The sequence below is a fragment of the Gymnoscopelus microlampas genome (assembly GCF_963454915.1).
Source record: "Gymnoscopelus microlampas genome assembly, chromosome: 10".
NCBI lineage: Eukaryota > Metazoa > Chordata > Actinopteri > Myctophiformes > Myctophidae > Gymnoscopelus > Gymnoscopelus microlampas.
In genome coordinates, this window is record NC_139947.1 from 46,225,065 (window position 1) to 46,250,451 (window position 25,387).

General features: G+C 42.6%; 1 protein-coding gene across 3 annotated transcripts in view; it reads left to right on the forward strand.

The window, feature by feature from the left end:
• The window catches only part of arfgef2 (ADP-ribosylation factor guanine nucleotide-exchange factor 2 (brefeldin A-inhibited)), a 39,174-nt gene that overhangs the window by 8,521 nt on the left and 5,266 nt on the right, over positions 1 to 25,387 (forward strand). For 2 of the 3 annotated variants that reach the window (XM_084068551.1, XM_084068553.1), the window contains 31 exons: positions 935 to 1,096; positions 1,661 to 1,791; positions 2,084 to 2,217; positions 3,149 to 3,383; positions 4,197 to 4,296; positions 5,268 to 5,407; positions 5,603 to 5,711; positions 6,456 to 6,642; positions 7,128 to 7,239; positions 7,980 to 8,185; positions 8,438 to 8,522; positions 8,696 to 8,867; positions 9,515 to 9,666; positions 11,408 to 11,536; positions 11,963 to 12,121; positions 12,618 to 12,765; positions 13,666 to 13,762; positions 14,251 to 14,291; positions 14,473 to 14,642; positions 14,827 to 14,978; positions 15,487 to 15,659; positions 16,210 to 16,370; positions 17,372 to 17,502; positions 18,215 to 18,344; positions 19,298 to 19,433; positions 20,109 to 20,247; positions 21,057 to 21,114; positions 21,544 to 21,652; positions 22,248 to 22,387; positions 23,192 to 23,369; positions 25,181 to 25,319. In XM_084068551.1, coding sequence (XP_083924677.1) covers positions 935 to 1,096; positions 1,661 to 1,791; positions 2,084 to 2,217; positions 3,149 to 3,383; positions 4,197 to 4,296; positions 5,268 to 5,407; positions 5,603 to 5,711; positions 6,456 to 6,642; positions 7,128 to 7,239; positions 7,980 to 8,185; positions 8,438 to 8,522; positions 8,696 to 8,867; positions 9,515 to 9,666; positions 11,408 to 11,536; positions 11,963 to 12,121; positions 12,618 to 12,765; positions 13,666 to 13,762; positions 14,251 to 14,291; positions 14,473 to 14,642; positions 14,827 to 14,978; positions 15,487 to 15,659; positions 16,210 to 16,370; positions 17,372 to 17,502; positions 18,215 to 18,344; positions 19,298 to 19,433; positions 20,109 to 20,247; positions 21,057 to 21,114; positions 21,544 to 21,652; positions 22,248 to 22,387; positions 23,192 to 23,369; positions 25,181 to 25,319 — 4,315 coding nt within the window. The remainder of the gene's footprint in view (positions 1 to 934; positions 1,097 to 1,660; positions 1,792 to 2,083; positions 2,218 to 3,148; positions 3,384 to 4,196; positions 4,297 to 5,267; positions 5,408 to 5,602; positions 5,712 to 6,455; positions 6,643 to 7,127; positions 7,240 to 7,979; positions 8,186 to 8,437; positions 8,523 to 8,695; positions 8,868 to 9,514; positions 9,667 to 11,407; positions 11,537 to 11,962; positions 12,122 to 12,617; positions 12,766 to 13,665; positions 13,763 to 14,250; positions 14,292 to 14,472; positions 14,643 to 14,826; positions 14,979 to 15,486; positions 15,660 to 16,209; positions 16,371 to 17,371; positions 17,503 to 18,214; positions 18,345 to 19,297; positions 19,434 to 20,108; positions 20,248 to 21,056; positions 21,115 to 21,543; positions 21,653 to 22,247; positions 22,388 to 23,191; positions 23,370 to 25,180; positions 25,320 to 25,387) is intronic. The other variant, XM_084068552.1, reaches the window with a different exon arrangement.

The window sequence follows — 25,387 nt, forward strand, 5'->3', positions numbered from 1 at the left end:
ACAGGAACAGAATTAAGAAGGGAATGGTAGCTTGGGGTGCGGTGGGTGTAAATGTTTTCATAGCATTGCGACCATAGCTGTGCCACATTTTTAGCACATATTCTGTTTTTCATTTGTTTATGGAGTGCAGTTAAGATGTGTGAGGATGCAGTGTATTTTCATTTTCTTTTTGTAAGCTGCAAGCTTCTCTGTCAAACAACTGGGAGTGGCTCGGCCACATGGGGCGAGTAGTACCTGTCTCGCCCCATGTGAATGCACCTCAACTACCAGGAAATGTATTGTAAGGAGAATGTGGAATTTCTTGAATGTCTGTGTAATCCATGCATGTAAAACAGTATTTGTTTCAGCTAATGTCTTAGTTACACCAACAGCATTGTTGTGGAGCTGTCTTTATTAACAGGAGATGTGAAAATATCACTATTTGCTGCGTAGCATGACGGCAGCATTCAGAAAGGTGGTAGATGGTTGGTTGTGCTCAGCAGGGACAAGTGTGTTCCCGAAGGTCCCCATCCTCACACAGACAGACTGGTGGTGAGAGTAGCCTAATGTGTTGTAAGACTACAACTGAGCTCCAGCTTAAAGTACATTTTCCTCATAAGTTTAAAGATGTATCAGAGTGGGTAATTTGTTTTTTCTCCATACTGTACAAGCTCCCACAAATTGCAGTTACAAAATAGATAATCTATAATAAGAAAAAAAGTAAAATGTCAAAAAACAAAACAACAATATCAAATGTACATAATGTGTGTGCTCAATAAATAAATAAAATAAAAATAAAGGCAGTTCCTTTTGCAAATAACATCAGATATGAAATGTGTATGAACTGAAGTGATTAGTCCTAAGGTCCCAACCTGGTATCCTTAATGAACTGTTGGGTGTGCAGTTAGTTTGATGAAACATTCCAACGTTCCAATGTGTTGGTCTTCATCTTCAGACTCCGTGTTTGAAGATGAAGGTGCAGAGACGCCCCCCACTGTGACCCAGCCCGCAGAGGAAGGGGAAAGTCCAGAGAGTGATCCAACAACCACGGAGCCGGCAGAGCAGGCAGAAGAGACGTCACAACCACCACCACGGATACAGACTGAGTCTGAAACAGGTCAGAACCGCTTCTCCTCTCTCTTCCACTCTTAGCCATGGCTATGTTTCCTCAACTGATCTGTGTCAGATAGTACCATATTCTATAGTGACTGTCTTGTGAACCTTACTGGGGACAGTAAGGTTGAGCAACCTCATTGTATTTATTTTATGTATTATCATCAATATACAGTACTACTAATGGTATTGTGTATCATTTGGACATGGACAGATTTGTTCATTTGTTTGTCTTGCATTTTAATAGTGATCACTCGATACCTATTGCACACCTGTGTGTCGACCCTGAAATGGGGTCCCATCTTTTGTGATCCTTCCTGAGATTTCTTCCCTTTCTTTTTCCATCAAGGACTTTTCCTTGCCCACTTGAGGGTCTAAGGACAGGGGGTGTTGTTTGTTTCCTTTGTTAAATGTGGGTCTGTAAACATCCTTGAGACTGTAAAGGTGATTGAGAGCCATACAAATACCCTTGAGTTGAATTGAGTTCTCCCCCCTCCTCTCCACATGAATTGAAACTATTTAGTGTTAGTGCCCCCTTAATCTTGCTCTTAATTTTTCTCTCTCCCAGGAGGTAACCACGCATCCCATCCTGTCCCTGAGCACATTACAGAGGTGGCCCCCCCCAGAGGCAGACCCGAGAGCCAGCAGATGAATGGCATCATAGAGGACCGTGCATCTGTGTCCTCCGCAGACATGCTGGTGAGGCACGCATCTCTATGCTGCATGCACAGCTGTTTATAGCCCAGCCCTGAGATGTCTAAAGACGCATACAAGATAGTTTTTAAGAGTTATTGATGTGTCTTGCCCAAGGCCTGGTGCACTGATCTGAGCCTCAGGATTTAAGAAAACCGCAGCACTTCTACTATGAAGCTACGACACTATAAAAATTTGCTCTCATTTGGCCTCCATTCTGACCTAGATGTACAGTAAATGTAGTGTACTACTACAAGGGAATCCATCTTATCTTTGTGTGTGTGTGTTTGTGTACCAGGACACAGAGGCTCTGCATGGAGGCCAGTCAGCTGCACGATTCTCTCACGTGCTTCAGAAGGACGCTTTCCTGGTGTTCCGCTCGTTGTGCAAGCTCTCCATGAAACCTCTGGCAGATGGCCCTCCGGACCCTAAGTAAGCCTTGAAATGTTCCTTTGGTTATTTTCCCTACAAATTCCCAGTGTATATCTCAAGATCAGTCATGTGCCCTGGAAGTACCAAGAATATATGGAGGCTTTCATTCCAGCCAATCTCTTCATCAGCTGATTTTCACTGAATAAGTTTCTTCTTGAAGTAATGGGTGAAATAATCTGGTGTACTGGTTGGAATGAACTTCTTTGTATTTATATTTCTTGGTGGTACACAACTAGACACTAAGATAACTCTTCATTCTTGTTAGAAATTAACCTAAGTCCCTTAACTCCCATATCATCTTAACTGACCATTATCCCTGTGGTTCCACCAGGGGGAAATGTTTGTTACATTCCTTAGACTGGGAGCCCTGCTGCCTCCCAGATCATCTGACAGGTCTTATGATCATATAGACCGCTGCAGCTTAAGTGGCAAAATGGGACTTGCACCTCAGTTCTCTGAAAATACCCCAAGCCCAACTGTTTGATACGCAATGCTCCATCATAGTCTCACCCACAGGTTAAGTTGTCCTTTTCCATCCCTGGCTGGCTTGGCCCCACCATCTCTGCTTACTGTAACATAAAACCAAAGGCCAGCCAGCTTGAATAGGCCAGGGTAAGCTGAGCCTGAGGCAACCTCACAGGAGGTGTTTGTCTCACCTAAAATACCTATGATCCCAAATACGCAGCATTGTCCTTGGCCCACAAGTTAACAAGGGAAAGACCGAAATGTGTTGAATGGCTCATGTGCATCATTCTATATACAGGCTATATTGCTTGAGTTTCAGTGGGCCACATCCACATTGCAGCTAATATGCTTTTTGGAGAGTTATCAACATTAAATTTGGGTTTTATGAGAACAGCAAATAACGTCCATCTATCCACCCATTGATCTATCCTTCCTTCCTATATTGTCCCTTGTCCCTGTTCTCCAGGTCTCATGAGCTGCGTTCCAAGGTGGTGTCCCTGCAGCTGCTGCTCTCTGTGCTCCAGGGGGCTGGTCCGGTATTCCGCACCCACGAGATGTTTGTCAACGCCATCAAGCAGTACCTGTGCGTGGCACTGTCCAAGAATGGTGTTTCCTCTGTGCCTGAGGTGTTCGAGCTCTCCCTGGCCATCTTCCTTACGCTGCTGTCACATTTCAAGGTCCACCTCAAGATGCAGATCGAGGTACACCGGTGCTGTCGTATCTGCGGGCGAGCAGTGGAAGGGATATAATACTTTATGTCACGTGATGGAACATTGTATGATGTTTAAAGGAGGAATAGTCATCCTGTGTAGTACACTTAAAGACTAAAAGTAAAAGATGTAAAGCATCATTAAAGTCTGAGATTTAGGCTGTGTAGTTGGTTACCTTGCCATGATGTAACTCCAAATATTGGCAAGATATCTTCAGTAGTTGCTCCGTTGATTCACATTTGATAATCCAAATTATTCTCTCAAAATAGTCTGAATCGGGTTTTGTAATTTATACATTGGCAGAATTTGATTTGTTTGCGTTCATTTGTGTGCTAAAAGGGTGACTTTATGACCTGTTAAGGCATGTAATATAAGTCAGTGGGGAGGCTATGGAGCAACTATTGATATCTCACCAATATTTGGAATTACATCATGGCAAGGTAACAACACAACCCAAACCTCTACCAAACTTTAATAATGCTTTAAAAGGTTTGAGGTTAATCTGTGAGGCTGATTAATGGAATTAGAATCATTAACCAAGCTCACAAGTTGACTAGGGTGAGTCAATCTACAAACTCATACCGGGTTGTGGTGCGACGCGTTGTGAGCTTGTTGATTGGCTATTTTTTGTAAAGAGATTTGGTGTGGTACCCTAGCGATTAGAGGGAACATCAAAATGTCCCAGATTTGATTAAACTCATCTCAAAGCATTCGACATCCATTTCTCTGGTAGGCATTAGTCATCTGGCTACTATGTATCACTTGACCACCTCTCATCTCCCTCTGTCTATCTTTCTGTTTCAGGTGTTCTTCAGGGAGATCTTCCTGACCATCCTGGAGACGTCCTCTAGCTCCTTTGAGCACAAGTGGATGGTCATTCAGACCCTCACACGCATCTGTGCAGGTACAAACTGCTGGTCCACACATTTCTTACCCTGTTTGAAGTAGAAACATTTACACCCACCCGTTTTCTTGTTTTTATGTGATTTCCACACAACAAGATCTTTCACCAGGCCACACGTCCGACAAGTCTGTTGAAAAACGAAAACGCACAAGATGTGACACAGGACATTTATTTGGTTTAATTCTTCTAAATAATCTTGGTTCATGAGTCAGCATTTTATAAATATTCAGGTCATGTGTAATGCCAGCCTTGCCAGGCTAATCTCTCCTAAACGTGGCTGCCTGGTGGCCCAGGGGACGTACAACACTTATTTTTCAAAGCAGCAGTTTTCCAGTTATGATGATCCAATCATTTGTTTGACGCTTTAGCCCCTTAAAAAAAAGTCTATTCTGGTAGGGCCATGGCCACACCGGCCTTATAGTACGTTAAGTGGTCCATGGTACAGCTTCCTTGGTACTTTTATAGCTTAGCTATATTTTATAGCTTAACTATATTTAACATTGCAATGTCAACATTGCTTTTATTGCTTTACCAATATTTACACCTGAATTTCCCCACTGGGATCCGGATCAATAAAGGTTTTATCATTATCATGTCTGTCTATTTAAAAAAGATAATAACTTGTGTTCACACAATCAAACAAGTACCAGTGTCCACCTTTCCTGTGCTCTCATTATCAGCTGTAGCTCATCTCTGCTCTCTGCTGGTCACAACACGTTTCATGGTACATGATTTAGAATCACCAGGTCCAGATATCTAGACTAATATGCTAGATATCTGTCAGGGATCTGTGAGTGCTCGGATCATGTTCAGGTTGCATCTTGATCAAATCCTTGGAAAGCGAACTCTGATATTCCTCCGATCTGGGGCGTTGTTTGGTGAGTTCCAAAAATGAGTGCGAGTGAATAATCGGGGCTACAATCGTGTAGTCTAAACTCAGCTTTAATTGTCCACTTGTTCATTTCCCGCAGATGCCCAGTGTGTGGTGGACATTTACGTGAACTACGACTGTGACCTAAATGCCGCCAACATCTTTGAGCGGCTGGTCAACGACCTATCTAAGATTGCTATGGGCAGGAGTGGGCAGGAGCTGGGAATTACCCCTCTACAGGTACACCCTGTGACGTGTATATATTGCATTTGCATTCATTTTGAGAACATCTACATCTAAAATTACTTAAATAAATGTGTTTTTCTGTGACTAATTAACCTACACATAAACAGTAAAATCCTCAGTTTATTTGTAAATCAGGGAGTGTACCAGTAGAACCAAATGGACCCATATATGTGTGTGTAAACATTCCAGGAGCTGAGTCTGCGTAAGAAGGGTCTGGAGTGCCTGGTGTCGATCCTCAAGTGCATGGTGGAGTGGAGCAAGGACTTGTATGTCAACCCTAACCTGCAGGCTAACCTGGGTGAGTGGGCAATACATTCATTAGAGTGTCACAGATCATTTAGCAACTACTAGTTCAACATTTTTCAAAGATTCAAAGGGGTTTATTTGTCACTCACTAACACAAGAACAAGCAGTGAAATGTTGGTGTGACATGCTCTGCACACTCTGGTAGCAATATACAGTCGGGTTCAAATCCACCGTGTTGCTTCTGGCATGGCTGAGCGTCTATAGTACGAACACAATTGGTCCTGTTCGTGGAAGGGTGATCTTTGTCTCTGCACTGTCGACTCCTACGGGCTGGGTTGGTGCTTATCGGCAGGAGGTGTTGTTGAGTAGGATGACAGCTCTACGTCCTCCTGGTGGGGGCTGCTCTCCTTGCTGGCAGGTGATCCAGAAGGGTACAACAGTTCTAGCAACACAGAAATGGGTTGCTAGGGTTCATTGGCATACCGATTTTAAATTGGGAGAAAAAAGGAGTAAAAGATAATTGGCTACCCTAAATTAAGAAACAAAATAAAGAAAAGTAGACAAGGTGGTTAGCCTAGTGAAAATATATCATAGAGGGGGCCGTGTTCATGGCATATCAAACTGGGGGTCCTTGAAATTAAAACGGTTGAGTATCACTGCAATAGATAATAGAATAAAAAAAGGGTTGGAGGTCATGAAGGGATTGTAATAGGATAAGGGGCGTAGCGCTGATTCACATCAAATCCAGTTGTAAATGTTTATGTTTATGTGCATGTGTGTTGCGATCCACCTCCAGGCCAGGAGCGCACAGGGGACGGCGAGGGGGCTGAGCTGAAGCTGCCGGAACACCTGGCTGGCCGCAGAGACAGCGCCAGCTCCCTGGACTCCACCGTGTCCTCCAACATCCAGGCCTCGCAGCATGAGCCAGAGCAGTATGAGGTCATCAAGCAGCAGAAGGACATCATCGAGCACGGCATCGAACTGTGAGCCTCCACTCAAACTGCACTGGCTGTCTTTTTGTTGTCTCTTGTTCAGCCACTTCCAATCTTGCATTCCTACTTTGGCTGGGCATGTCATTTAAAATAAACAGCAAAAATAGAAGATCTAGTATCTGCTATTTTTATTTATTATTTTTATTATGCTGGCTGTTTTACCCACTCAACACCACTGTACGACAAAAGTGGTTAAAGAAACGTAATCTTAGATGGACATTGTTCAGAACCATGGTTCTCAGTTCTGGTCCATTCCTGTTTAAATTTAGGCTAATGCAATTAGCTATCTGGCAGAATTGAAAAGTAATGTTCTTGGTCCACACTCCACAGGACCAGTGATGAAGCATGCTGGTCTAGAAGATAGGCTGTTTTGTAAGCCCATCCCACATGTGTGTCAGGTTGTGTGGAATGATTATCCTGCAGTAGATGTGTGCCACAGCTTGTAACCTCTGCCATACTCCCCCACAATCCCACAGGTTCAACAAGAAGCCAAAGCGAGGCATCCAGTACCTGCAGGACCAGGGCATGCTGGGAAGCACAGCCGAGGACATCGCACAGTTCCTCCACCAGGAGGAAAGACTGGATACAGTGAGGGACTCTCGACACACACATGCATTAAAAATATTTCATGCATTTATAAAGACATTATGCAGTACCCGTTAAACCTGTTGTCAGAGTACTTAGTGCAGTTAACTATTATCATAATACTTGGAGGCCAGTCTATTACGGCAGTATTAGGGATCTCCATATACTTATGTGCATTTATAGACATTTTTGGAGAACCGCTGATCCAACCGACAGACTGGGCACCGCACCCACCCGGGTCCACTTCTGCCATACACACAAAGTTTGAAGACGATTAGTCTCGCACGCACATAGAGATATGTGTAGTTTATATAATAGAATAATGTTTCTCAACAGGGCGGTACAGAGAAGTCTGGGGGCGCTGGAAGCAATATATTTTTTAAAGGGGGCGCTGGGGTGCTCTTGGGGGTCGGCAGTGTAATATTCTAGTTTTCTTCACACTTTTTTTCATGAACCCTGCAGCCAAATGAGGGGTGGTTTCTGAATTGTGTGTAGTTGCAGTTGCACGTTTTGTATTGGGATGATGATGGAAGATTGGTTAGATTTGTAAGTGTTGAATGGTGTTTGTACAGATGGAAGCATGTCTGGAAAGGCTACTAAAGCCTAATTTATACTCTGTAGGAGCTTTAGCAGTGTGCGGATGTTTTACCTTCAACATGATAATGTTAACATGGTAATGCTCTATCTATGGCGTTTAGTCCACCCTTCTTCTTATCTGTCCCCTACACTTTGTCCTCCCACAGACCCAGGTGGGCGAGTACCTGGGGGAGAACATCAAGTTCAACATTGAGGTGATGTACTGCTATGTGGACCAGCTGGACTTCTGTGGTCGGGACTTTGTCTCTGCACTCAGGGCCTTCCTGGAGGGGTTCAGGCTGCCTGGAGAGGCCCAGAAGATTGACAGGCTCATGGAGAAGTTCGCTGCACGATACCTTGAGTGCAACCAGGGGTAAGACAAGCCCAGACTTTACTTTACTGTGCTGTGTGTTAGCAATTGTATTCAATAGACAAAATGTACACTGTAAGACTAGAGGAAATGTTGAAAGATGTAGCGATGCAGATAATGTTGCTTTGGTTGGGTCTTAATATTAGTATAGAAGATAGTATAGATATCAGAGTCAACAAGCTAAAGATGATACACTGTCCACTGTCCTACTGTTAACACTCGTGCATGCGTGCTTGCTTGCTTTCTCTCTTATAGACAGACTCTGTTTGCCAGTGCAGACACCGCTTATGTCCTGGCGTACTCCATCATCATGCTGACCACAGACCTGCATAGTCCTCAGGTAAGGACTGTCGCATTAGCTTTGATGCCTCAGTTCGTCCATCCCACAGCCATCGTCATCGCCATCCATTTGGTTCCTAACTATCAAGGACTCCACTTAGAAAACCATGATTTAGAATGTACATATAGACCGCATATATATTCTCTCTTACCTTCCCTCCTCCTCCCCTGCAGGTGAAGAACAAGATGACCAAAGAGCAGTACATCAAGATGAACAGGGGCATCAACGACAGCAAGGACCTGCCAGAGGAGTACTTGTCTTCTATATATGACGAGATCGCCGGCAAGAAGATCGCCATGAAGGAGAGCAAGGAGTACTCTATCACACCCAAGTCCAGCAAGCAGAGTGAGTACCTGGATGCACAGCAAAATCCCCTATCTCTGTGAGTGTTAAAATAGACCCATAAGGGTCCATTTATTGAATGGATCGACCTGGCGATGAACAGAAAGGGAACGTCCTACTATTAAATGAACAAACGTCTGTCAGTCCGTCCTCATGTGTTTATCTCCTCAGTGGGTTGACCAATCGATTGCACATGGGCACTGACAATTGACATGCAGGGAGTGAGGAAGCCAATTCTTCTTCCAACTTTTACCAAATTTACGCTGTTTATTAGCATTTTCGCCACGGGTTACAGGATCTGTAGTTGCGGTCCCCGTAGGCTACAGGATAAACATGCAAGACATGACCGAAGTCTAATTAAAAACTCTGGTCCTTGCAACTCGCATGGAGCATTTGATCTTTGCGTTAACTGGCTGAGCCACCAGATGCCCCTTAATATTGTTTTTTTAATACTTGTAATTCACTTATAATATGATATTAACTCATGAATATCATATAGATCAGTATAAAGTCCATGATTCAAAATGCAGTACATCACAACACAGTGACTATTTACATTTATAGTTTTCAGCACTGACATGACAGACCAACACAATCAGCTAGCATTTATCTGTTCAAAATAACAGGAACCGTGTTTCCTTCCCTGTCAGATGTAGCTAGTGAGAAGCAGCGTCGTCTACTGTATAACCTGGAGATGGAACAGATGGCCAAGACAGCCAAGGCTCTGATGGAGGCTGTGAGCCACGCACAGTCCCCTTTCTTCAGCGCTACTCACCTGGAGCACGTTAGACCCATGTTTAAGGTAACAGCACCTATATATTGTATAGCCCATGGGTTTTCAACTGGTGGTCCGTGGACCACTGGTGGTCCGTGAAGGTATTGCATGTGGTCTGACCATGCATTTAGTAATGTAGGAAAGTGAAGGATTTGTATTTTATTTTATCGACCACTAGTTGAGAAACTAGTAGTCGATAAACTACGAAGTATGATGTATGATGACGCATCAATGTTGTCAGTTACTTGGAAGTCGGATGTCAAGAACTTCCACAGAAATGGGAGTTAGAATTTCAAGGGAAACTGTACCGGTTTACCTGGTTGAGTCATCATTAGTAGGAAATGTGCCCATATCAATTGCAAAATCTTTTCTGAGCTCTGGACCGCTAGTAGCCTGGTAAACCCTCCCTCCGGAAATCTCATTTCAATTCGATTTCAGAAAGGAGTCTGGTCTGAAACGCCTTTCTGCAATAATCGCTGTGGGCTGGAGTTGGGCGGGAGTAATACCGTTGACTGACAACCCCTTCAACCAATGATCGTTTTTCCCCTTCAGCCAATGAGCAGTTCAATTTGACGAGCTCCAGACTATGTGACGCAACGGGACTTTTGGGACGGCCATGCCGAAAATAGGTTGCCTTATTGGGATACATGCGTGTCACTCCCCGCCCCTGCCGGTTCTCTAAATTTATATTTTTAAATAGGCTCTGTCATGATTAATTGACCACATATATGAAGTTAAACAACTAAATTCTATCCAAACGATATCTTATAAGTAAATTCCGTGCCTCAAAAAAGAAGTTTGAAAGCGTTATAAAACTGAAAGTAAGAAGTGAAGGCACTCGCACAAACAACAATGGCTGCCGTTCGTCTTTTTTCGGCGGCTCTCAGGCTGCACTCGGGTTCATTCGGGCTCACTCGAACTCGCCACCTGATTGGCCAACTGTCGCTGTCAATCACAGAACAATGAGCGACGACGCTGATAGGCTCGTCGGCTCGGCGAGCAGAGCGATTATTGGAGAAAGGCGTTTCAGACCAGACTCCTTTCTGAAATCGAATTGAAATGAGATTTCCGGAGGGAGGGTTTACCAGGCTAGACCGCTAGCATATCTCAGTTAAATAATGACTGTTAAGGGCTTGATTTAATTCACTTCGAATTAAGAAATTAAATTAATTAAATTATTTAATTTCAAGCTTTTTTCCCCACACCACACCCATATCCCCCCTCCCAACACAACAGTGGTCCCCAGGTTGATTCTCAGTCAGGGTGGTGGTCCCTGGTTCATAATCAGTTGAAAACCCATGGTATAGCCTTCAAGGAACAACAAGGTGTGACAGGAGTGTTTGACTTGAGGGATTTAGGTGAATTGATTCCTGGCAGGTGTGCTTACTGTAACCACTTTCAACCTGGCAGCCCTGGAAAATTATAAGATCTACAAGCACACAATTCATTGCAATGCAACGCGTTGTGAGCTTGTAGATTGGCTATTTTCGCCACACGACACCATAGTACGACAAATTATAAATCAGGTTTAAATTATAAGACTAAATTGTTTGGCCTTTTATGAGTGACTTACTTTCAACTGCTAATTGGTATTCCTGTTTAACTACTTTTCAAACCTTTTTAAACCATATATTTACAAATGCGGATGCAAAATGGGATTGCAGAGGAGGTGCATTTTCACGTGACATTCAAGTTTTGATGCGACAGTACGGGCCTATAATAATGGAAAGAAAAGCTTGCCTAATGTTTGTTTCTACGTGTGTTCCAGCTGGCATGGACTCCCCTGCTGGCAGCGTTCAGTGTGGGGCTTCAGGACTGTGACGACCCAGAGGTGGCCTCCCTGTGTCTGGAGGGCATCCGCTGTGCCATCAGGATCTCCTGCATCTTCCATATGCAGGTCCGATCACCACCTGTACTCACTGCTGACCCGTACTTAATCTGTTCTCTCGCCTGCATGCATGAATGAACATTATTTTGATTTTAGTGTCACGTCCAAACACTGGACACTTGATACATACACATACACTTGATATATGCAGTGCCATTTGACTTGTACTTGTAAAAGTGGCCACTTGAATATTTGATTGAATTGACACTTGTAAACATCATCTGCCAAGAATCTCTAAAGGCGCTGCCGTATCAATATCTGTGATATGTTCAGCCCTAGCTGACTGTTTTCATAGAAACCATGTGACATTTAGAATGAAATATGATGACTTCTGGTCATGTCATGGGATCTTTAACAATCCAACTGCGTGACAGTTCTTCTTTATTCTCACAAAACGGCTCGACAATGCAATTATGTTGTCCTTCCCCTCTGTAGTTGGAGCGTGATGCATACGTTCAGGCCCTTGCCAGGTTCACCCTCCTGACAGCCAGTTCTAGCATCACAGAGATGAAACAGAAGAACATCGACACCATCAAGACCCTCATTACTGTGGCCCACACTGACGGCAACTACTTGGGAAACTCCTGGCATGAGGCAAGTCTCTATGAATGAAATGGGGCTAGCCTGCTTGTTGTGATGTGCGGGGTGGCTTGAGAGCCTATCCATCCGTCCATTCGTCCATCTATCCGTCCATTTTCTTCCACTTATCTGGGGCCGGGTCGCGGTGGCCGTATTTATGCCAGACTCACTCTAGAGAAGCACAGAACACTGCCTATTTAATCTCTCATGCACTTGACACTCCAGCCACCAAGATACAGTGTGGATATAGTCGAATAGTTGTTCTTAACCACCAGTTGTTCCTTAACCATGATGTCCCTATTTTAGGCGTATCACTATAGGAAAAAAATAAGCGATCTACAAGCTCACAATGCGTCGCATCGGCTACTTGTTTATTTAATGTACATTTTCAAAGTGTAATTTCAAAGTAAGATTAGTCCTGTCATATCCCTGTATAGAACCCGTTGTGGTAACCTCTGTCCTTTGAAGCCTTTTAGCAGTGTTGACTGATTCTGTGTGGGTCTGTTCATAGATTTTGAGGTGCATCAGTCAGCTGGAGCTCGCCCAGTTAATCGGCACAGGGGTGAAGACTCGCTACATTTCAGGGGTGGTCCGAGAAAGGGAGGGTAGCATCAAGGGATTCCCCTCTGGAACAGAGGAATTCATGCCCCTGGGACTGGGTAAGCAGCATGTACAGTATAGTACAGTACACACACACACACACACACACACACACACACACACTCTGAAGGGTCGCTCCTCTTTTCTTTTATGTCATCCTGTTTGATTACCTCACATGTAATCTAATACAACCCTCTATACTTTGTCGTATGACAAATGTAGTGAAAATAGCTGATCTAGAAGCTCACAATGGGTCTTATTATAGATCTGCTATCTCCGCAATTTTTGAAAACTAGAGGTGCACATCTACAGTTTGGGCCGCTATGCGGCCGGCACACCTACATCGCACCGCCGATCCGACCAATATGCCCATATATGGTGATCTCTGTATCTGTCAGTCCTTTTCCCTTTTATGCCCCTATATGGAGATCGTTAATGTCATCAGTTTATGCCCATATATGGGCATGCCCCCCTTTTGTGCCCATATATGGCATATATGGAGCTGACTGATTGCGCTTGTTGCAATGACGACACATTGAGATTAGACAACCCACTCCATATTTGGGCGTAGCTGCATTGGGAACTCCTTATATGGTTATGGCTGAGTCATGGTGATATGAGTGTGAGGCGGTCATATCACCATATATGCTGGCCGGTCCTCCCATAAGCCAATATTATAAAGAAGATAAGAAGACGTAAAAAAAATGACTTTTTTGAAATTTGCTCAAATAGGGACAGCATGAATATGAATACCCTATCCATAGTAGGCCTTCTCCAAAGTGACAAAATGTATGTACCGTTTTCCCATTTGTCTCTGTCTCAGGAGTATTCAGTGATAGAAACAAGATTGCACGCACGTATTGACACACTGCCTAATCTTGTTTGATTCTGTATTTGACAGTAATGCATGTGTTTGGTCTATGCCATGCAGCCGTGTGTTAAATGCGTGTTGTTGCTAGGCACCCTGGTGGGAGGACAGGAGAGGAAACAGATGGCACAAATCCAGGAGTCTGTGGGGGAGACCAGCTCTCAAAGTGTAGTTGTTGCCGTGGACAGGTGATACACATAACATAAATTATGTATTATCTGAAGCCCGTGTTTATAGAAGATCATAATCACTTATAAATCATCACTGTAGGTTCTTGGAAAGTGTCATAGCACAATATAAATATGTCATGTATGTTATAAAGATATATACTGTAACTACGCTTGTAATCTATGAGCGTCATGGATAAGATCTCTATGCTGCATGAAATACCCTTGTCTATGTACAGCAAGAGTATTCTTTATGGATTATAGCGATTTTATTCCTTCTTTTGTTTATTCCCTCTTACTGGCTGCTGTAACAACAGACACTGTCATTTAGGATCAATACAGTGTTATGTACAATTTCAATCTTTATATATGATTTATGATATATTTTTTAAGTTGCTAATTTGTTCATTCTCTACATGCAGTTATTAAGGGTACAGTAAGCTAAATAGATATGATTTTGGTAACATCTGTGTTTTACAAATTGTAAACCTGGTATTTGTTTGTTGCAGGATCTTCACGGGCTCCACAAGGCTAGATGGAAACGCAATTGGTAAGTTTACAGTTTTATCTCTGTTTGTTTCTATTCACAACCTGTGTTGCTGAACCATGCTTGTGTAACAGACTTTGAATTCTGGTGAACGTGAGTTGTTTTTATTTCCGTGTGTGTGTGTGTGTGTGTGTGTGTGTTTACTGGCAGACAGCTGACATTCATCTGCTGTAATTTCTTTCAGTGGACTTTGTGCGGTGGTTGTGTGCGGTCTCCATGGATGAGCTGGCCTCAGCCCATCAACCCAGGATGTTCAGCCTGCAGAAGATAGTGGAGATATCCTACTACAACATGAACCGCATCAGGCTGCAGTGGTCCAGGATCTGGCAGGTCATAGGAGACCACTTTAACAAGGTCAGTTCAGCAGCTGTCAGGTACTGACCCAGTACATGATACAGAAGATAAACGTAAAAATAAATAAGATAAAGTATATTTTCATCTGTAACTAGAGGCCCAGACTACAATGTATGTTTTTTACCAGAAACAATTGATCCAAATTTTTCCCCCCTGATCCTTGATGCATACTTCTTCCGTGTAGGTGGGCTGCAACCCTAATGAGGACGTAGCCATCTTTGCGGTGGACTCTCTGAGGCAGCTGTCCATGAAGTTTCTGGAGAAAGGAGAGCTGGCCAACTTCCGCTTCCAGAAGGACTTCCTCCGGCCATTTGAACACATCATGAAGAAGAACAGGTACCAAGATGCAAGGCTTTAAAAATCGGTCACAATATAATTCTCCTAGATTTAAATATATGGTATATATGGCTTTATATGGTAAAACACATAGGCAGTGAAATACTGGGGAGTATGATGGCAAATCCCTTTTACTGGAGGATGGCATGTCAGAAAATGGATGATGTTGAGTCAAAAGTGGTTTTGACTAAGATGTTGAAAACGGTGGTGGAATCATGCACCTTAAACTAGAACTGGGTCCGGGCCGATTGTTTTCTGTCTGAACCCGTCCCGAGACCGACCACGTATTACCCGACCCCGACTTGAACCCGACCATTAATTATCGATATGCGTCTGACCCGAGCCCGGCCCATCACGTACCGACGGGTTTAGGTCAGGTATCCCATCTCTACCTTAAACTCACAAAATTGACCAAATTGGTTATATGTTCTATGTTCCACAAATTCCCAAATGATGCACACTGCGTGCATGCACTCATATGACACACACTTTCTGCCCTCCCATCCAGATCTCCTACTATCAGAGACATGGTGATCAGGTGTGTGGCCCAGATGGTGAACTCCCAGGCAGCCAACATCCGCTCAGGCTGGAAGAACATCTTCTCAGTGTTCCACCAGGCAGCGTCCGACCATGACGAGACCATAGTGGAGCTGGCCTTCCAGACCACAGGCCTCATAGTCAGTGAGTATTAACAGCAGCTGTTTCCCAGGGGCTGTTTATCCTGATGGATCAAACTGTAAACACCAGGTGTGGAGGTAGAGTGAGTAAGTGTTTGTAGTGGAGTCTCTTATCCGCAGGAACAAACAATGCGTGAGCTTCAACCGGACACCAAGTTATATTAGATGTTGTTATATTAGATGTTGTCAGTTAACACGCATGTGGAGTTCCCCAAACTTCCATAACCACTTAAACCCTCTATTCTTAGTGAAACAGACCTGAGTTGCAACTGTACTTGGTACTTGAGGATGATTTGAATCCATGTTAACCACTTAAGCCCTACTTTGGCTATTTGAAAATAGCCAATCAAAATTTTGTATTGACAAATAAACAAAAATAATATATTTACATATAATTTTCGCCTACATTGACACCAGGTTGAAAGTGGTTAAAATTGACATGTATTTCTTGCTTTTCCTTTTCCATAGTATCTATGGTTTGACTGATTTAAGAACAGCATGATCATGTTTTGTCTTTTGTTGCCTATCTCTCCATCCCTCCTTCCCTCCCTCAGTGAACACCTTCCAGCAGCACTTTGCAGCTGCCATCGACTCGTTCCAGGATGCAGTGAAGTGTCTGTCAGAGTTTGTGTGCAACGCTGCTTTCCCTGACACCAGCATGGAGGCCATCAGGCTCATACGCCACTGTGCTAAATACGTCTCAGAGAGGCCACAGGTAGGAGCCGTTGCAGAGCGCCACACACCAAATGTTGATTTGTGACTTCCTGGTCCTTAAGCATGAACCCTAGCATCCCTATTCTGGGGGGAACATTCTGCGAAAAAAACGTGTCGCAATGCAGCGCCTTATGAGCTTGTAGTTCGGCTATTTTCAACAAAGTTTTACAGTATAGTGTGTGACTCTGTAGAAAGGGGCATGCGAAACAATGCTAACGCTATTGCGGTCTATTTCACCTGTACATTTCAACAAAAAACTGTTTCTGATTTCTGATTTTTGGCAAGAAACACAGTTGCTCAGAAATGATTCATGTCACATTTACACCGCCTAATTTAAAAGTTTGTCAACAGTATTTGGGAGCTTCCATGCAGTTATAGGGTAGTCTGACACAATTACGCAACAGTGACGATTCTGCACTGTTTTCATGTCATCTGTTGGTATCACGAGCTCTCACTTGGAACCTCAATGGCGATGATAACTAAAAAAGTACCAGGTACTTTTGCCTAATAGAAAACAAAAAAGAAAGCCAGTATAGTCCATTAGAGCCAGTTTTATACATGTTTTTGAAGGGACTCGTGTCCACATAAACCGCCCACACAATGCAACTCCGTAGAGTTGACAACAGATCTACATGTCATGGGGACTTGCCAGGTTATAGAATACTGAATTATTTTAGCAAGAAGCTCACAAAAACATGAGGATGTTTGTTTACCAACTTTACCTGTCTTATTTACAATCTGTCACAGAAAGGATCATCAAGGCTGTTTAATACAAATCGCCATACATTTAAAATGTAAATATTCTAAAAGGGAGAGACGATGGGCAACTAATAAGCAGGGTACTGTACATAACGTTCAGTTTGGATGCCACTGCACCAATGATGATGATACTGACATAGATCCTCCTGTGTGATTTTATATACAAGGTGTTATGCAACATAGTAAATCCACCTAGACAGTTTTATTCCACCAAGCACTTTTACATTTTTTCACCCTGTCCAGGCTCTGAGAGAGTACACCAGTGATGACATGAATGTGGCCCCCGGTGACCGTGTGTGGGTTCGAGGCTGGTTCCCCATCCTGTTTGAGCTCTCCTGCATCATCAACCGCTGCAAGCTGGATGTCAGAACCAGGTAGGACCATAGCACAATGCACTGCAGTGTACAACACATTCAGGATGCACATAGTGATCAAAAGGATAAAACAAAAAGGTGTTGGAGCTTATTTCCATTGTGGTCCTATTGACAATGAGACAAGTGGGGGCATAAAATAAAAAGCAATATGAAGTACATTTACATTTAAACAAAAATACAAATCAGGACCAGCTGTTATTCAGAAAGCCCTTTAGGGAGGACCTGAAGCTAACAATAGTACTAATTGATGCTTTCAGACATTGTTCTCTATAATTACCCGTGTCCCGGCAACTGTGAGCATCACTTCCGGCATTGGCTGTTTAATACAATGTGATTTCACCACCAGAATTTGGGTTCTCTTCCACCTGTTTTGGTTACCTGATCCAGAACACTGGGAAAATATTATTTGATGACTACAAATTTCCAAATCAGCCGATATGTATCAGAAATAGGCTTTTAAGAGTACCGAGAGGAAAACAAACTAATAGTGTGAGCTAGTTTTGATGGTTGACTGCTCTCTTGCTTGGAAACACAATATCTAGTATCACTTAGTATAGCAAAGGTGGGGTCCTGGAGTCAATGCTGCAGTGCTCCAGTGCAGTCAAGTAAGTCTACATCTATCTTACATATTCTGTCTCCATCTGGGCAGTTGTTGGGAGCCACGATACAACCTACTCTGATGCCTGAATGTTTGCCTGTGTTTTTTTGACAGGGGACTGACGGTCATGTTTGAGATCATGAAGAGTTACGGACACACATTTGAGAAGCACTGGTGGCACGACCTCTTCAGAATTGTCTTCCGAATTTTTGATAACATGAAGCTGCCTGAGCAGCAGACAGAGGTGAGATGTCGCATCAGCTGTCAAAATTAATTGAACCCCCCCCAAAAAAGATATATATTTTAGCTGGACCCTGGGTGGGGGTGTGGTGGCCTATAATGGTCAGTGTCAGTATGTAACTGACTGACTGACTCAACATTGTTGAAACGTGCATGTATGATAAGATAAGATATTATAAGATATGACCTTTTATTGATCCCGCTGGGGAAATTCCGGCACTAAAGACATGAAAACATACAGACATGATTTCTGCTGAAGACAGCCAACCTTTTGCCAGGTATCCCATTTCCTTTCTCTCCTGACAAAATTAACACACAAATGTTTACGTCTACATCATCCCTCAGCCAGCAATGTTCAGGCATTTCGTATTTTACTGAGTTCATTCAACTAAATAGCCTTTAATGTAACTGGACTGAAAGTTGCCAAGCTTTTATAACAGACAGAACGGAGACAGTGGTCGAATTTATTTATTTTCCCAATAGTGTCAGTAAATTGTTTAACTTCTGTAGTCTCCTTTTCATATCCTGTTGCCTCTATAAATCTACATATATTATGTAACTAACATTGCAGCCTCACTCTTGTGCTCTTGTAGAAAGTGCAGAAAGTGCTTTTTGATACTTCATAGTTGGTATTGTAGGCAGATACACACATAAATCAAAATGTAATATTTGATTAAAAAGAAACAACGTCTCATCTTCCAGTTTACCAGTACTGCCAGCTACAACAGATCAGAGATTAGATCACAAAGAAGAGGGAAGTTGGCGAGCTCTGTGCACAGTCAGGCTGAACTGGGCTTGTCTAGTGTTGGATACACACAGCCAGTAGAAGGCATAAACACACAGTATTTAAAAGGGGGAATGTGACAGTAATTTAATTCATTTTGTACACAATTGAATTGGCGAAACCGACAACGGCAGGCTTTGAGTCACATCTGTTTGCGTTTGATTGGTGTTCAGAAAACGGAGTGGATGACAACAACATGTAACCACGCGCTGTACGCCATCTGTGACGTGTTCACCCAGTTCTACGAGCCTCTCAGCGAGGTACTGCTTGCTGACATCTTCACGCAGCTACAGTGGTGTGTCAGACAAGGTGAGTACCCTCTTCTACCTGGATACTTCATATACTGGATGTGGAGCAGGTGGACTTCCTCTAAATGCCTCCTTGTCTAGTGGGTGCTCGGCTACAGTCAGTATAGAAAACTTCCAAAGAAATTGGAAATGGCAGCACTGCAGAAAGTACAAATGCAACACTTTGGGTCAAATGCACATTCATTTAATTATGTTGCAACAGGCTGAGCCAAAGTATTTTTGGAGTGCCACTATTTCTATGTTGTTGTTTTCTATACCTCATTTTATGTGATGTATAGAGATCAAATTGAATAATATTTTAAGGTGGAGATCTAACAGATGTGGCCATTGTGTTTTAAAGAATATTGTTCGATAGTGGTAATTAATGTGACAAATTAGTTAATTAACTACAGACATTTATAAGCTGCTAATTGCTCAATTTAGAATCTCTTGCCACGAAATAGTTTGTTTCCTATGGGAGAAGATCTGATCTATGCATTCTGAGGAAATCTTGAACAGTATGATTTATTTGTATTGTATTTTATTGTATTAATTACAGAAAAAAAATAATTGTGCAAAAATGTTCTTGCAAGACAGTTCAATACACAATCACAGTAGTTGTCTAGACACAGGACACAGGTTATCTGAAGTTCCATGTTTGTTGACATACCGTGTACTGTACCGCCCTGCTGTACAGACAATGAGCAGCTGGCGCGCTCGGGCACCAACTGTCTGGAAAACCTGGTTATTCTCAATGGGGAGAAGTTCAGCCCAGAGGTGTGGAACGTCACCTGCTCATGTATGCTGGAGATCTTCCAGAACACCAGCCCTCATGCGTACGTCCCCCAGTAACATAATAACAATGTCATTTAAAGTCTGTTCACTGGTTAGTTCTCAGCTCAGTATCAGAGACAGTCATTTAGCATTGTTTTTATTGTTTGACAGTCACCACCTTACTCTTAAGTTGACTCGGAGAGTGAACAAATGAAACCAGATAAACCTGTAAGGGACCATTTGGTTTCAATTGTACACTCTTGGAGTTACACATACAGTATTTACTGTATTTGTTAGTACACAGTATTTACTGTGTACTTAAAAAAATATATTTTTTCTAATGGCGTTGTTAGTTTTTGGTTGAATATCCTATTCAACCAAAAACTAACAACGCCATTAGATAAAATATTACTATTTACAGCTTTACATCCTGTAAAGCTGTAAATAGTCCTTGTCATCCTTGTTATTGGCACTTAATCATGTGCATGCTGTATTTGATGTGACCAAACAAATGTGTATAAAGAGAGAACTGATTCAGAATTTTACAGAATAGAAGACGTGAAGTATGTGAACGGAACACTTAAATTCTTGTTTGCAAATCATCTTAGTAGTTCACCGCTGATATTTAGATAGGGATTTACCACCTGTGGTAAACATTTGCCACATATGTGGGGTGTGACACTAATAACATATGTACACAGTGAAACACAATAATCTGGGAAAGATAACAGTTACAGTGAAGCTCAGAATGACTACTTATTGAATCAGATCTTAGGTACTTACCACGATTGTGCCTAGCATCTCTGACAGGATATAATTTGTCACATCACGTGACCCCTGATCTGGCTGCTTTGTTTGCTTTTCACATCAGCTTGTTGACATGGAGACCGGCCGGTCAGGAAGAGGAATCTGGTGATGGCAAGCATACGGTAAAATAAACAAACACAATCTAAACATTAACTAGTTAAGCAGAAACTTCCCCACGTGGTTTGCAGTATATGGTGATTTTTCCAGTAAATGCAGAATTGTATTCAAACTAATAGATCTGTTATGACATCTGTCATATTGGAAAGAGAGCACATTTACCGATGGTTTCTAGTGAGGAAGTGAAAAGTCATACACTAGATTTTGGTTTTGACCAAAGTAATATGTTCTGATTTAGAAGATCTAAATGTGCATTTTTGAAATACTGATTTACTTCAACCAGCACAATACATCACAGTTAGTTGCACGATTGCCCTTTAGATATGACAATAACAGCTGATAAGGAATACACACACCTACACACAGACAATAGTCTTATCATAACACCCCTATCAGCAAATTAATGTCCATATTTTCTCTGTCTCTGTTTTCAGGATATTGACTTTGACACTCAATCACAGAGCAGCTATGACAGAGCTCTCTCTGAGAGAGGACACAGTCAGATGTCCAGTGATGACACCTGGAAGGGCAAGTCCAACACTAGTGAGTATATGCAGGATGTACAAGTACAGATGCTTACACACACACACACACACACACACACACACACACACACACTGAACACTGCATTGTGATTTGTGCAGCTATGTTCTTGAACTGCACACCTAGTAACTTGCTATCAATAAATAAATATTGGTCTGGGAGCCCACGCTGTTACTGAACATTGTCTTCTTTTGGAGTCTACTTGTTGACAATGAATGGTCAGAAATTACATTTATCATTGCAGCTTTAAGTTCTGAATATGCTTGAATTTCGAATAACATGCCAGAAAAAGCTTGAATTCCTTAAATTTGTGCAAGTAACTGATAATACCAGTCACTATATTATAGTCAGTTTGCGGTGCTCTCACAAAACATGGCCTAATCCAACATGCCTTAACGTCATGTTTCTAAATAGAAGTGTAAGCTGTGGGAAGGCTCGTTGAGGGTGCATGAAATGTGCTTGAATCTGAGCTTTGAAAACATGTACAAACAATCTAAAACATAAAAACTGAATACGGAACATATTTTTAAATGGTGTTTATTTATTTATTTGTATTAATATCATCTCAATGTGCTTGCATTTTTGTGTGTTGCAGGGGTGTCAGACCAGAAGCTGTTTGCAGGGCTATTGATAAAGTGTGTGGTACAGCTGGAGCTAATACAGACCATAGACAACATTGTGTTCTTCCCAGCTACCAGCAAGAAGGAAGATGCAGAGAACATGGCTGCCGCACAGGTTGGTCACAGCGCCTATACCATACCAGTAGACTTAAGGATTTTACATCACCATTTCACGTTACAGTTGTGACGTGTTGTGAGTTTATAGGTCGGCTATTTCTGCCAAGTGTTCCCCCAGAACACGGGGGGGGCTAGGGTTAAAGTGGTTAATTACTGCAGTGGTTCTTTTTCACTTTCTTGTGTTTGAAAGCTGAAAATGTCGATTCCACGAATTTGCTTGATACCACAAGATACTGGCTTTGTACACTAATTCCAATATATCATGTTATAGCACGACCTTGAGTGTATTAATGCTTTCAGTTCATTATTCAGTTTAATTATTAATATTTATGATTAGAAAATGAAAACGACTTTGTTCATGCCCGCTGTTGCCGGTTGTTGCTAGGCTACAGTAAGGTAAATAAGGTGGATGTGTTCGCAGTGTTATATCGAGAGGCATTAGAGTGCCTCTCAGCCAATTACAATGCAAGGTCGTAACTAACTGTGGTATGATAAGTGAGGCGCCGTGCTCGTTTCGACCAGCAAAGTTCATTGGAGTTCACTCTTGATAAGGTGCAGGAGAATTAAACCTTTTATAAATGTCATCTTGTTGCAGCTCAGTTGTGGTTAGCATTTATTATGCATTTGCACTGTTTGAGGCTTCAAAAAGTGCTTTGGACCTAATTCAGTGAAATGGCAGTGACAAGAGGCACTTACACCTGAAACATCAAACCAGTGCACACCCTATTTCACTTTTAACACATGAACGAGATCGTACTTGGGTGAGGTTTTGATTAAAGGGCATCCGCTTTCCTCCTGTCAGAGGGATGCTCTGGAGGAGACTGAGGTGGAGGCAGTGGAGCCAGGGTCAGACCAGGGCATGTACAGACAAATGGCCTCCGAGCACCTCTTCAAGCTGCTCGACTGTCTGCTAGAGTCACACACCTTCGCCAAGGACTTCAACTCCAACAATGAGCAGAGAACGGCACTCTGGAGGGCAGGTAAACACAAAACCATCCTTTATCCATTTGTAAATCTTTAAGCATTTTAGCATATGTAATGCATAGCATCCATAGCATCCATAGCATCCTTATTCCTTGCATCACCCAGTTATATGTCATTGTGTACAGCTTGGGCTGATGCAGCTGGGCTGAGGTTGGATAACGTGGGCCATGATGAATGCTGGGTGATAATTTGTTTATCACATTCTCATAGCCTTATTTATTCACAAAGACAATGAGAAATTAGCTTTTGATCAAAACTTAAATACATAGATTAATATGACTTTCAATGAGGCACTGCTCCAGTGAAAAAAATGGTAGTCCCACAGGGATTTCCTGACAGTGTTAGGAGGGAGTTGGCTGACAGCATGGCAGGTGTTGCTGGCGAGCCTCGCCCTTATTGATACATAGCCATTCTGTAAAAAACGTCAAAGGCTTTATTTTGGTTCCCTGGATAAACTTTAGTGTCTCCTCGAGAGTGAGTTTTTGAGCGGTGTAACCGCTCCTATAAGTGGGGTTGGGAATTTGTCTTTCCCTGTACTGTGATTGGCTGAATCTATTCACACCCTTTTCACCGTACCGTGATTGGCTGACTCTATTCAGACCCTTTGCTTTGATTGGCTAGCGAAACGCATTATGAAATAATAACCTATAAAAGTCACCACGCACTTCAAAAAATCTTTTTTTAAAGTGAGCTTCCATCACTGTGATGACCACTGTTGTTTCTAAATAACACCGCTCACTTCACACTGGGTGTGATTTTAATTCTATTAATATTATTAACTGTGTGGCTTTTAATGAGTGCAAAAACTTTAATGTATACACTGTATTTGTAAATACTACTGTATTTGCTTATCGTTCAAACAGGACATAAATGGGGTTTCTAGCATGTCACATGTAATGCAGAATGTGTCAGAAACCTTTCCATGTGTATGATGCGGTTTCTGGCTAAAATAGTAATGTTCTCCTTTCCAGGACAAATCCACTATCCTTTTCTACCTATTGGATTTGTAACTCGATTCATTCTCGAATTAGGCTGTTTAAGTTTGTTGATTTCATAAATACTGTTTATACCTTTTTTTAAATATTTTTTTTAAAACCACTTTCATTTTAATTTATTTTATTTTTTTGTGGAAAATAGCAAATTTACAAGTGCATCTCGGCCCGTTGTGAGCTGTAGATTGACTGTTGTCACCACGTTTTACCGGCATACAACGAAGTATAAATCTGGCATAAGTGGTTAACAAAAATCAACTTCAACTGAATGACTTGACAAGAATTCCAAATGAGCCATCCATCCATCAATCCATTCATCTTCATCAGCTTATCCAGATTTGTGGGGGTTCCAGCACAGTTTCAGACTTTTCCGGGCCACATTTGCTACTACATACTAGGGGATCCTGTAGTCGTTACAAGGCCAGTGTGGAGATACAATCCCCCCCATCTGGTACTTGGTCTGTCCCATAGCCTTCTCCCAGCTTGACATGCCCCAAGGACCTCCCTAGAGAGATAGATGCGCAGGAAGCATCCGTATTAGATGTCTGAACCAGCTTAACTTGCCTTGACTAGAATTACAAATGATGATTCTGTATGAATCTACTTGTGTCACACAGTGTGGAAGCTTCTGGAACACCCCATGCTGGGTGACCTACACTGTAGCTAAAATAGTCTTGTCCTGTTTTTTCCAGGCATGTCATAGGCTCTGTGTTTGCCTGTTGCTGATTCTTCCTGTATCTCTTTGAACATCTCTCCCTCTCTCCCTCTCTCCCTCTCTCTCCCTCCCCCTCTCTCTCCCTCCCCCTCTCCCACAGGGTTCAAAGGGAAGTCAAAGCCCAACCTGCTGAAGCAAGAGACTAGCAGTCTTGCATGCAGTCTGAGAATCCTGTTCCGGATGTACTCTGACACCCAGCTGCAGGCCTCATGGCCTGACATACAGACACGCCTGCTGCTGTGAGTGACACCTGTCATTAGTGGTGGTGATGCATCAGCACCTATTTGAACTTATGTAGGCAGACTGT